The sequence below is a fragment of the Triticum aestivum genome, chromosome 1A (assembly GCF_018294505.1).
Source record: "Triticum aestivum cultivar Chinese Spring chromosome 1A, IWGSC CS RefSeq v2.1, whole genome shotgun sequence".
Classification (NCBI taxonomy): Eukaryota; Viridiplantae; Streptophyta; class Magnoliopsida; order Poales; family Poaceae; genus Triticum; species Triticum aestivum.
In genome coordinates, this window is record NC_057794.1 from 11,406,327 (window position 1) to 11,420,118 (window position 13,792).

The 13,792-nt window shown below is 43.3% G+C and overlaps 2 protein-coding genes across 2 annotated transcripts; one reads left to right on the forward strand and one right to left on the reverse strand.

Annotated features, from left to right (window-relative positions):
- Positions 1-2,189: 2,189 nt before the first annotated feature.
- Positions 2,190-8,452, forward strand: LOC123189428 (disease resistance protein PIK6-NP-like). Its single transcript, XM_044602181.1, has 2 exons — positions 2,190-2,196; positions 6,717-8,452. The coding sequence occupies exons 1-2, from the start codon at positions 2,190-2,192 to the stop codon at positions 8,231-8,233; spliced, it is 1,524 nt and encodes a 507-aa protein (XP_044458116.1). The 3' UTR covers positions 8,234-8,452.
- A 3,466-nt stretch (positions 8,453-11,918) lies between these two features.
- LOC123185715 (PH, RCC1 and FYVE domains-containing protein 1) lies at positions 11,919-13,721 on the reverse strand. The gene is made up of 3 exons (XM_044597549.1): positions 13,515-13,721; positions 12,950-13,135; positions 11,919-12,563 (listed from the first exon to the last, which is right to left on the reverse strand). The coding sequence occupies exons 2-3, from the start codon at positions 13,132-13,134 to the stop codon at positions 12,437-12,439; spliced, it is 312 nt and encodes a 103-aa protein (XP_044453484.1). The 5' UTR covers position 13,135; positions 13,515-13,721; the 3' UTR covers positions 11,919-12,436.
- Positions 13,722-13,792: the final 71 nt, after the last annotated feature.

Sequence of the window (13,792 nt, forward strand, 5' to 3'; positions counted from 1 at the left end):
TTGCATAATCTCATAGTTATAGGAACATGTATAAGTCATGAAGAAAGCAATAGCAACATACTAAACGATCGGGTGCTAAGCTAATGGGATGGGTCATGTCAATCAGATCATTCAACTAATGATGTGACCTCGTTAATCAAATAACAACTCTTTGTTCATGGTTAGGAAACATAACCATCTTTGATTAACGAGCTAGTCAAGTAGAGGCATACTAGTGACACTCTGTTGGTCTATGTATTCACACATGTATTATGTTTCCGGTTAATACAATTCTAGCATGAATAATAGACATTTATCATGATATAAGGAAATAAATAATAACTTTATTATTGCCTCTAGGGCATATTTCCTTCACCAACAGCACCACGAAGCATCACCACAATGGAATGTGGGTCCGCGGTGACCTTTTCCGTCAAGGGTGCCCGAACACCCAAGATGAACAAGTTATTGATGCACACTACTAGGGAAAAGCCTATAGGCATATGCTTAGTAGTAGCGCGAGGTAGAGAGGCCATGCTACTGTTAACTAGTAGCAGCGTGTGGACGGGCCCAGTGCTATGATACGTACATTTTTCATTATGTTTTCCTACTGTTATTTATAATGTTTTTAGTATTATTTCACTTTATGATGCAATTCTAATGCCCTTTCTCTCTTAATATGCAAGATCTATATGAAGACGGATTGCCGGCAACTAGAATTCTAGACCTAAAAAGCTACAACAGAGATAGCTATTCTCCAGAGTTCCAATGGGCCTGGAAATCTAAGGAGAATTATTTTGGAACTAATAAAAAAATAGTTGCGGAAGAAATACCAGGAGGGGCCCTACCAGTGAGTCACAAGCTTAGGTGGCCCCCCTCGGGGCACGCCATGTGAGCTTGTGGCTCAACCAGCAGGCCTCCGCGGCCCCCATTCTCACATATGAAGCTATTTTCCCTAGAAAAAAATTAGAAGATGACTGCTGGGACGAAGCGCCACTGCCTTGAGGCGGAACCTGGGCAGGAGCACTTTTGCTCTCCGGCGGAGCGATTCCACCGGGGATACTTCCCTCCGGGAGGGGGAAATCGAAGCCATCTACATCATCAATTGAAAGATCGTGGATGTCGCCTAGAGGGGGGTGAATAGGCGCTTTAAAATAATTATGGTTTAGGCTTGAACAAATGCGGAATAAACCTAGCAGTTAATTTGCCAAGCATAAAACCTAAAACAACTAGGCTCACCTATGTGCACCAACAACTTATGCTAAGCAAGATAAGCAACTATGAGATAGCAAGATATATGACAAGGAACAATATGGCTATCACAAAGTAAAGTGCATAAGTAAAGGGCTCGGGTAAGAGATAACCGAGGCACGAGGAGACGACGATGTATCCCGAAGTTCACACCCTTGCGGATGCTAATCTCCATTTGGAGCAGTGTGGAGGCACAATGCTCCCCAAGAAGCCACTGGGGCCACCGTAATCTCCTCACGCTCTCGCACAATGCAAGATGCCGTGATTCCACTAAGGGACCCTTGAGGGCGGTCACCGAACCCGTACAAATGGCAACCCTTGGGGGCGGTCACCGAACCCGTACACTTTGGCAACCCTTGGGGGCGGTCACCGGTACCCGTCAAATTGCTCGGGGCGATCTCCACAACCTAATTGGAGACCCCGTTGCTTGCCCGGAGCTTTGCACCACAATGATTTAGCTCCGAACACCAACAACCGTCTAGGGCACCCAAGCACCCAAGAGGAACAAGCTCAAGGGTACCAAGCACCCAAGAGTAATAAGCTTCTCAACTTGTAACTTCCACGTATCACGTGGAGAACTCAAACCGATGCACCAAATGCAATGGCAAGGGCACACGGAGTGCCCAAGTCCTTCTCTCTCAAATCCCACCGAAGCAACTAATGCTAGGGAGGAAAATGAGAGGAAGAACAAGAAAGAGAACACCAAGAACTCCAAGATCTAGATCCAAGGGGTTCCCCTCACATAGAGGAGAAAGTGATTGGTGGAAATGTGGATCTAAATCTCCTCTCTCTTTTCCCTCAAAAACTAGCAAGAATCCATGGAGGGATTGAGAGTTAACAAGCTCGAAGAAGGTCAACAATGGGGGAAGAACACGAGCTCAAAGGATAAGGTTCAATGGGGAAGAAGACCCCCTTTTATAGGGCCTCCCGAATCCAACCGTTATGTTCTCAGCCCGCACATGAGCGGTACTACCGCTTAGCATGGTCAAAACACCCCAACGAGAGAGAAAAACATGAACCTTGGGGCGGTAGTACTGCAGGAGACAGCGGTACTACCGCTGGGTTAAGCGGTACTACCACGGTGGTAGGGCGGTACTACCGCTCCAGGAACGGTACTACCGCCACTACAACCGTGACTAGTGCCGCAAAACCCGACACGAGAAAAAGACCTCTCGAATCGAGGCGGTAGGAGCCAGACTGCCCAGCGGTACTACGGCAGGGGGGTCAAGGGCGGTAGTACTGCTGTGGAGCGGTACTACCGCTTGTGACCCTTCAGCCGTAGTACCGCAGGGGGTGCAGTACTACCGCTGGGGCAAGAGCTGAGGACCAGGCGGAGGTGCCGGGCCCCCAGCGGTACTACTGCTGTGGAGCCACAGCGGTACTACCGCTGTGGAGCGGTACTACCGCTTGTGACTCCTCAGCGGTACTACCGCTGGGTACCACGGTCCTACCGCTGGGACCCCGACAAAAACCACACTCAAGAAAACCAGAACTGCCATAACTTCTGCATATGAGCTCCGAATCGAGCAAACTCAAGCTTGTTGGAAACAAGACGACGAGTAGCATCAAAACAGCGACTGGTTATAGTAAGAAGAGGCAGGGGAGGTATGCCAACAAATAGAGGAGTGAAACCTCCAATCGAGAAGAACCGGCAAAACCTCCAACATCGAAAACATCATAGAAGAAGCATGTGAACTCCGTTTTCGATGAACTCGAGCTTGTCATCAACATGACCATAAGCTCTAAGACTCTCAAAGAGAACCAAACAAGAACCAAGAAAGATGATGCAATGATGCAATGGTTTGAGCTCTCAGCAAACGATACGATCAAGCTACTCATCGAGAGCCCCCCTTGATAGTACGGCAATCGATCCTATAACCCGGTCTCCCAACTACCATCATGAGACCGGTAAAATAGAAAACCTATCAAGGGCAAACCTTTGCCTTGTACATGGTCCACTTGAGCTAGATGATGACGATCTTGACTCCCTCAAGTTGGACCACCTTTCTTGATTGGGTTGACTCGATGAAGACTAGTTGATTGCTCCCCCATACTCCACTATGGGTGAGCCACTCTTCCGCACATCTTCACAAATCCATTGTCACCACAAAGGACGGCAAGCTTCAAGCATTTGATCTCTTCGTGATGCTCCACTTGAACTTGCACGCCGCAACCTTTCTTGATTGTGTTGACTTGATGAAGACTAGTTGATTGCTCCCCCATACTCCAACTATGGGTGAGCCACTCTTCCGCACATCTTCACAAGTCCATTGTCACCACAAAGGACGGCAAGCTTCAAGCATTTGATCTCTTTGTGATGCTCCACTTGAACTTGCACACCGCAACCTAACCCCACAAAGAACCCTCACGAAGACCATGGGTTAGTACACAAAGCATAATTGACAATGCTTACCATACCATGGGATCACTTGATCCCTCTCGGTACATCTTCTACGCTTTGTGGGTTGGTCAACTTGATTCACTCTTTGACTTAGTCTTGATCAACCTCTCATAAGACCACTCTTTAGGTAATTCCTTGAATAGAACCTTGGTCGACACAAACTCTCCTTGAAACCAACACATGTACTCCAAGAAAAGCCTATAGACAAAAACATTCAAATATAACTCAAGGCAACCATTAGTCCATAGAGATTGTCATCAATTACCAAAACCAAACATGGGGGCACCGCATGTTCTTTCATCAATGACCCTCTCATCATGGGAGTACCAATCTTCATCAACATCTTCACCAACACCATCTCACCTCAAACCCTAGTTCATCTCTTGTATTCAACATTTGTCTCAAAACCTCAGATTGGTACCTGTGTGTTGCTAGTAGTGTTGATTACATCTTGTAGTTGATGCTAGTTGGTTTACTTGGTGGAAGATTATATGTTTAGATCCTGAATCGTGTACAATACCCCTCTGATCTTGAACATGAATATGATTTGTGAGTGGTTACTGTTGTTCTTGAGTACATGGGAGAAGTTTTGTTATAAGTAATCATGTGAAGTTCGTATTTGCTCAATATTTTGATGATATGTATGTTGAATTCTTCCTCATGACACTTCACCATGTTTGGGCCTAGGGGAAGGCATTGGGGTGTAATTAGTACATGATGGGTTGCGAGAGTGATAGAAGATTAAACCCTAATTTATGAGTCATTTCATAAGTGGCTGATTTGGATCCATATGTTTCATAATATGGTTAGTCTTATCTTAATTCTTATTTCGTAGTTGCGGATGCTTGCGAGAGGGGGTAATCATAAGAGGGTTGCTTGTTCAAGTAATAACATCACCCTAGCATCGGCCCACCCACATATTGATAATCCCCAAGTGCAAGGAATCATCGTAGCAATTCCCAAAGGTGGAAGTGCTAAGTATGGAGTGTCGAACCCACAAGGAGCTAAAGGTAAGATCAATATTCTCTCAAGCCCTATCTGCCACTGATACGACTCTACGTACACTGAACGTTTGCTTCCAACTAGCAATGAGAAATAAAACTATGTTGTGGGTATGAAGTGGATAACTTTGCATGATATCGGAGAGCTAAAATACAAAAGTAGGTGTTGTTATCATGAAGTTAGAATATATTACTAAATATTATAAATAGCGAGTGTGGAATAATGGTGGATCGGTGTGCGGAATTATCCTAGGCAATCGTTAACAAGACCGGTAATCACTATTGCAGTTTCATATGAGGGAGAGGCATAAGCTAACATACTTTCTCTACTTGGATCATATGCAATTATGATTGGAACTCTAGCAAGCATCCGCAACTACTAAAGATCATTAAGGTAAAACTCAACCATAGCATTAAAGCATCAAGTCCTCTTTATTCCATACGCAACAACCCCCTTACTCGGGTTTGTGTTTCAGTCACTCACCAACCCACTATAAGCGAATCATGAAAGTATTGCAACACCCTACAGCGGGAACCCCTCACGCTTGCACGACACGGAGGGCACCATAGGACAGCATCAAAGTAAAACATACAACTCATACCAATCTAGATCATTAATCAACCCAAAGACAAAAGATATCTACTCAAAACATAATATGATGGAAACACATCATTGGATCATAATATGTGGCATAAAGCACCATGTTCAAGTAGGGATTACTGCGGGGTGCGGGACAGTGGACCGCGTAAAAGAGATGAGGGTGATGATGATGAAGACGATCACCGCGGCGGTGATTCCCCTCCCGTTGGCACTCCGGTGCCACCAAGAGAGAGGAGGAGAGGTTCTCCCCCTTGTGCTTCCTCCTCCATGGCCTCCCCCCTAGATGGGGAGAGGTTCTCCCTCTGGTCCTTGGCCTTCATGGTGATGATGGCCCCTCCGGGATCCTCCTCCATGCCCTCCGGTGATGACGGCCCCCTCCGGCAGGGTGCCAGAGAGGGCCTAGATTGGTTTTCGGTGGCTACGGAGGCTTCTGGCGGCGGAACTCCCGATCTAGGTTAATTTTCCGAGGTTTCTGTATTTATAGGAATTTTTGGCGTCGGTCTCACGTCAAGGAGGTGCCCGAGGCGTCCACGAGGCAGGACCACACGCCTGGGGGGGGGCACCCTCGTGGACACCCCGGGACTCTCCTGGTCCAACTCTTTTACTCCAGGGTCTTCGTTTGGTCCATAAAAAATCGTCAAAAATTGGCACGTCAATTGGACTCCGTTTGATATTTCTTTTCTGTAAAACTCAAAAACAAGGAAAAAAACAGAAACTGGCACTGGGCACTAGGTTAATAGGTTAGTCCCAAAAATCATATAAATGCATATAAAACATCCAAGATTGATAATATAATAGCATGAATACTTCATAAATTATAGATACGTTGGAGACGTATCAGCATCCCCAAGCTTAATTCCCACTCATCCTCGAGTAGGTAAATGATAAAAGAAATAATTTATGAAGTGTGAATGCTAGCAAGTGCATAAGTTTCATCAATGATAGTTTCAATCACTTTTTATAACATCATTATATATCATAACAGTAAAACTTTTCATGATCAAGTAACAAGCTATTCACATGTTAAAGTATAGATCATAAACTTTTTTGAAACTAACAAATTATATTCTCAGTCATCAAACAATTGCAATTCATCTTATTTTCAGGAAGGGTCTATGTCAGAGCTTTGGTTTAGCAAACTTCACATACTCAACTATCATTTAATCTTTCACAATTGCTAACACTCACGTGATATTTATGGGTTCAAAGTTTTAATCAGACACAGAGAAAGATAGGGGCTTATAGATTCGCCTCCCAACCTTTTACCTCAAGGGTAATGTCAACAATAATAGTTCATGATAACTTACATCCAATTGGATATATATATATATATATATATATATATATATATATATATATATATATATATATATATATATATCAGGATCTTTCCAACACAATGTGCTTGCCAAAGGATAAAATGTAAAAAGGAAAGGTGAAGATCACCATGACTCTTACATAAGGTAGAAGATAAAATTAAAAGATAGGCCCTTCGCAGAAGGAGGTGTAGTGCGTAACAAGTCTACAGAGGAAGTAGCAGAGAGCTACTTCATGGACCTCATAAGCAGGAGCATGCTTTTGCCATCCCAAAGATCAATTTGTGATGGAAAAAGGATTGGCTCCTGCCAAGTCCATGATCTCAAACGTGAAATCGGCATCTCAAAGTCGATGGAAGGAAATCTTGTTCTTAGATTGGAGGAAGGTTGCAGCTTAAACACCCAGGGCACAGCACGCCACCTTTCTATAAGCAGCAACTGGGAGAGAGATCAGAGTGCATTCGAGAGCATAGTGGACATGTCCCGTGTACGTTCAATAACGGTGTTTGGAGAATGGGCGCCATTTTTCCTTTCTGACAAGATGCGGCTTCTGCGAGTGCTGGACTTGGAAGACACGACAGGTCTAGTTAATCATCACCTTGAGCATATCGGGAAATTTCTTCACCTAAGATACCTTTCGCTAAGAGGATGTGAATCTATCTGTCACCTGCCAGATACATTAGGTAACTTGAGGCAACTGGAGACACTAGATATCAGAGGTACCTCCATTGTGATGCTACCACAAACGATCATCAAGCTTCAGAAGCTACAACATCTCCATGCTGGATTTCCAACAAAAGGAAATTATTTATGTACAAGGCATGTGTTGCACACTTATGGCTTTAACCAGCTTGATGCATGCACTTCTTTATGCTGTCGCGCCGCAACTCCTTGTGTCATGATGGACAAAGATTATGGTGGTGTTGTGTTGCCAGGAGGGACCAGGAAACTGAAATCCCTGCACACAGTGAGGGGTGTACATGTTTCATGTGGAGATGTTGTTATACAGGAGATTGGAAGACTCACTGGGCTACGCAAGTTAGGAGTGATGGGAATCAATGAGAAAAATAATGTAAAGTTTTGTTCAGCCATTTCCAATCTTAGCCGCCTGGAGTCATTGTCAGTGCAGTCAGACAAGGGATGCCTAGATGACATTTCTTCGCCTCCGAAGAATCTCCGGAGCCTCAAACTGGAGGGCCGCCTGGGCGTATTGCCAGTGTGGATCAAGAAGCTTCAGAATCTTGTGAAGTTAAAGCTGAGCTTCACAACATCCAGCCAGGTTGAGCAGGATGTTGCTATGGAAGTCCTGGGACATCTACCAAATCTATCCATTCTCCGATTGTCGGGGTGTTCATTCAAGGGTGGAGAGCTTCATTTCCAAAAGGATGCTTTCAGAAGCATTGTGGCATTTGATGTCGAAGGCTTAGGGGGGATCAAGTCGGTGAACTTTGACCAAGGAGCAATGCCCGAACTCGAGCAGCTCAAGGTAACTGATGCTTGTAAAAGAGGTGGAATTGGGTTCTTTGGGCTGGATATCCTCGTGAGCATCAAGGAAGTCTTGCTTAGTGTTCATTTCAAGATGGACCGTGCTGGAACGGAGTTAGAGAGGGAAGCACGGCTCAAGGAGCAGTTCCGGACCCAGCTTGCTAGAAATCCAAAGAAACCCATTCTAAAGATGGAATGAGCTATGAAGCCTGAACTGTCAGCGAGTGACTCGGTAATCATGCTACTGGAGATATTTCCTGCTTTGTTTCCTCTTCCAACTTTTCCTGTAAAAAATAAGGATGGGTTAAGGCATGGATATTAATTTACATGTGTTTAATTATTCATGTAACTAGGAGCCTGAAGAAACCCATGAAGATGCAATGAGCTATGAAGTCCGCATTCGACCATGCCCGAGTTATGATGCTACTGGACAATATTTCTTCCTTTCATCTTGCAGTTTGTTGCTGTAAAATAATAATGGTTAAGGCCTGGATGTTAATCTACAACCTTGCAATGTGTTCCGTTGGATGGAACATGTGTAAAATGTAATTGGTTATGCTTCTTTCTGAATATGGAATGAACTTTTGACCTGATGATCACAGAAAAATATTTTTCTAGCTGATAGGTTTCTTTCTGAAGATGGAAAAGTATGACACGATGATCTTCTTTCTGAAGATGGAATGAACTATGACCTGATGATCTTTCTGAAGATGGAATGAACTCATAGAAACATATATTGTATCTTATAGGTTTCTTCTCTTATTGTCCTAGGGATGACCATGATGATCATGATACTGGAGAATAATTCTTGCATAATTTCTTCTTGCTATTCTTCTGTTTAAATAATGACGGGTTAAGGCCTGGTTGTTAATATACATCCTTGTTCAGTGTTGTGTTAGATGGCACACTTGTACAGTTTAATTGGTTGTGCTTTGTCCTGAAATTGCGATGTAAAGTGTACTGCTGAGTTCAGTCAAGTGTACTCCTTGAATAAATCATGCTTATTTGTGTAGCAGATTACTGATCCAATGTTTTTACCAGTAAAGAAGCTGTGTTGAACTTCTAAGAAGTACAGTGTAGCCGATAGTTTTCTTTCTTTCATTGTTACTGCTGCATAACTGACTTTCAGCTACTCCATGATTTATTTGCCATGCCAACTGAGCAACAAAAACCAGATTGTAGCAATATCTTCCAATTATTACATCTCAATCTGCAGATAACATAAGCAGTGGAGCAAGAGGCTCCTGACTTTATTAGCTAATGACCCACCATAGATATCTTGTCAGCCAAATATCTTAAGGTTTGACCGTTTATAGAGAAAAATCATCATCATTTACATATCAAACTGACAATACTCTGTCTATCACTTGATACACCTTTTCTCATTCAAAGAAACGTATCTTTAAAGAAGTAAATGAGCAATGTGTCACCTTGAAAGCCATGTCAATGTCTAAAACGACTTGTATTGTCACAGAAGAACGTTGTTTCTTCAACATCAGTATGTGTACAAATCGGCGACAAAAACTGAAAACAATGAGGGCCTGACCTTTTTTCATTCAAAGAAATGTACCTTTAGAGAAGTAAATTTAAAACCTTGATCAGTGTTGTATTGGATGGCACATGTGTACAGTTTAATTGGTTGTGCTTCCCCTGAAATTGCAATGTTAAGTGCACTGTTGAGTTCAGCCAAGTGTACTCCTTGAATAAACCATACTTATTTTTGTAGCAGATTACTGATTCCAATGTTTTTGCCAGGAAAGAAGCTGTGTTGATCCTTGATACACTGAACCAAACTAAGTATGTTATTCTCTTGTACAAGATGGAACTGTAAGAATTATTCTCTAGCTGATACTAGGTTTCTTTCTTTCTTTTTATTGCTGCTACCTAACCTTAACTTTCAACTACTCCAGGATCTATTTGTCATGCCACTGAGCAACGAAACCAGATCGTAGTGATATCTTCCAATTATTACATCTCAATCTTCAGATAACATGATCATCAGAGCAATAGGCTCTTGATTAATTAGCTCATGACCCACCTTAGAAATCTTTGCCAGCCAAACATATTAAGGTATGATCATTTACAGAGAGAAATCACCATCAGCTACACATCAAACTGACAATACTATGACTTGATACACCATTCACGGAGTATACCCCTTTTGATTCAAAGAAAATATGTTCTTAAGAGAAATAAATGGCTAATGTGTAACCTTGGAAGTCATGTCAATGTCAATGTTTAGAACAACTTGTATTGCGACAGAGAAGAAGTGTTGTTTCTTCAACAGCGGCATGTGTAGAAATCGGCGACACAAACTGAAAACAATGAGGGTCTGATCTCATATGAAAATAGCAAATCACAACACCTGGACCTTCTAAATTGACCTACACTAGCTACTGTGATCCATACATACACAGGATAGATGGTAACATGCTTTGAGATACAGCTCCATGGTTCATCTTAAAATGTACCCCCTCGGTTCCAGACTACTTGAAGTCCCAAGTCAAATTTATTCATGTTTGATCAAAAGTTGAGCATATATATCCAGGTACCGCTGCAGGACTGAGGTCACCGAAACACGCTTAAAAGAAGAAGAATAAACAATAATGTAAACAGAAAAATATCACCCAACTACAATGGCTAATGTATACAACATGATAAAGGTACCATGGCCTGCGGCACAGCTCTTTGTCTGATCAAATCCTTGTAGTATTTGCTTCGGTACACCTCCATACAAAGATAAAAAGAAAGCTATTTCCGTACCATGCTAATTATGCTACAAATCAAGTCTAGGTTGTTAATTAGCCCCAATTTTATCCCTGTTGAAACCCATAGCCCAAAATGTTAGGTTGCATTTTTACACCAGCTACCAAGTGAATTTTCAGGATCTTATCGACTGAGTCAACAAATCCTAAGTTTTAGAAACTCACCGCATTCATACGTGGTCTTGAGATTGACAGTCACCACATACACACATGCACCTCATAGTCAGCAGGTGCGTCGTCTACAGCTGGACAAATAGCTTACCTGCGTCAAGCTCCGCCGGGTGTACAGGTTCCACCACAAGGAACTTATCCACTAAGCTCCGCTAAAGACAATAGATATAATTGTTGCTTCAAATAACAAGATACACCTTTTTTCATTCAAAGAAAGGTATCTTTAGAGAAGTAAATGACCAATGTGTAACCTTGAAAGCCATGTCAATGTCCAAAACAACTTGTATTGTGACAGAAGAATGTTGTTTCTTCAACATCAGTATGTGTAGAAATCCATCTAAAGAAAGTATGTGTAGAAATCGGCGACAAAAACTAAAAACAATGAGGGCGTGACCTTATATGGAAAAGACGACCTACACTGGCTACTGTGATCCATACATAAACAGGGTAGAGGGTACCATGCCTTGAGATACAGCTCCATGTTTCATCTTTCTATGTACTCTGTTACAAATTTGCTTGAAATCTTAAGTCAAATTTCTGCATGTTTGATCAAAAGTTGAGCATATATATCCGGTACCACCACAGGACTGAGGTCACTGAAACACGCTTAAAAGAAGGATAAAAATAATGTAAACCGAAAAACATCACCCAAGAGCAATTGCTAGTGTGATACATAGCATGGTAAAGGACTAAAGGTAGCATGGACAGCAGCACAGCTCTCTGTCAGATCAAATCCTTGTGAGATTTGCTTCTGTACACCTCCATAATTTTTTTGAAAGAAAGTCATTTTCATACCATGCTAGTTAGGCTACGAATCAAGTCAGGTTGTTAGTTTAGCCCCAATTTATCCCTGTCGAAACCCATAGCCCAAAATGTTAGGCTGCATTGCCACACCAGCTACCAAGTGGGTTTTCAGGGCCTTATCAACTGAAGCGACAAATCTAAAGATTCGGAAAATCACCACATTCATACATGATCATGAGATTGACAAAGTCACCACATGCACACATGCACCTCAGTCAACAGGTACGTAATCTACAGCTGGACAAATAGCCTACCCATGTCAAGCTCTGCCGGGTGGACAGGTTCCACCACTAGGCTCTGCTTAAGACAATAGATGTACTTTTTGCTTCACATAACAAGATTATCAATGGGCTGGGTTTTGACAAGACCAATTGACCAGTTAAATAGACTACATAAACCTCACAACTAATGGGTTCAGTTCTACTACATTATGTACATTACACTAGGATAGGACCCATGCTACGGCCTATAGTGATTAAGCACCAACCGAACCTTACTTACCAGTCTCAATATCACAGTATCAAGAGACGATAAAGATCACATATGGCGGGTCTACACCCCAGTACACATATGACATAACCCTTAGTTTCGTTCACGATTTGCTGCTGCTCATTGATGGCTGGCCTTGCAGTTTGTGCGTGAAGAAACAGGAAGGTACGTTATTAGGCCGAGTGGGTTAGAGCTGCTGACGACGCTCGTTGGGAGGTCCTTATATTATATCGGTCATAAACTTTCTCGCGGTTCTCTTTCCACCAATTCTCAGCCTGATGCTCCCCAAACCGCCTTTTGCTGCAAATTAGAAATATTTCAAAGAAGGGAGGATGTCAACGCTATTAATATTTTGCAATGAAATATAGGCTTGTCACTTGTCAGTAGAGCAGAAGCTCAGCTACAGACTGAAACGGAACTGTGTTTAATGTGAACAAGATAACCTGGAGTTCTCCTTTTCCGATAGTGTCTAATGTGGAAAAAGAAAGTGCTCTAAATATGATTAGAAACTACATGAACTGTCAGACCCCTTGCTGCATATGAACTCGCGGGACGGTAAATTATAGACCACTAACTAATCAAGCAACTACCATATTGCAATCATGAATACTCAGTGAGCTGTTTGCATGTGCAAATAACAAAGCTAACTTGGGAGTGGGAAGCATGACAGGAAATAGCTTAATCACCTGAACCGAACCCTTGTCAATTCCCGGGTCCCGTCGCCGAGATCCTTCAGCTTCATGAAAACACCTGCTTCATACTCTTCCAGCCATTCATCATGCAAGTGCCTGGCAGTGCCGTTGCCGTTCACGCTAGGGTGGGCAGCAACACGTGGCTCGGCGCCGCTTGGAGCATGCACTGTTCCATCCATTCTGCATGTACCGCCGATGACGATGAAAACTGGGTGAAAACCATGCCACAAGGGCTCATCATCGCTACTGTAGGAAGGTTAATTTGCTGGGCATGGAAAATAACACTGAAACTAAGCAGGGCATCACATCACAGTGCACGATACAATACTGCTCAACTAATTTCTCCTGCCTCACGCAAGAGATGAGAACCTCATCAGAAAGAAGGCGCCTTTGCCTATCTTTGATCTGCATGAGCCTATCTGTACCATCTCTAGAACATTTATCTTGGCCCAATGTAAACATGTGCGGAATCCATTGTCCCGATGGACTTCAGACAGTTCAACTCAGAAAGATTGCGCGGTCCAAGCGAACCAGACAGAAATGGTGATTCGTCGAGTACCTCGAGACGTCGCTGCTGCTGCTCCTCCGGCGACCTCTGCTGCTCCGGATCTGGGAGAAGGAGGAGAGGAGAGGGCGCGGCGGCGCCGGATCTGGGAGAAGATGGGGGTGGCGGCGCCGGATCGGAGGTGGGGGTGGCGCCGCCGACGGGTGGAGCAAAGAGGGGATCGAGCGAGTGGGGGTGAGGGTTTGGGGGGAATTTACAGAAAGCCACCACATTTGCTAGGTTGTCATTTTTTACAAAAACCACCAAACTTATCGTTTTTTACCAAAACCATC

Coding starts and splice junctions, on each gene's coding strand:
- LOC123185715 (XM_044597549.1), bottom strand. CDS start 13,134: ATGGATGGAACAGTGCATGCTCCAAGCGGCGCCGAGCCACGTGTTGCT. Junction 12,564..12,949: donor TTGACAAGGGTTCGGTTCAG/GTGATTAAGCTA, acceptor TCTAATTTGCAG/CAAAAGGCGGTTTGGGGAGC.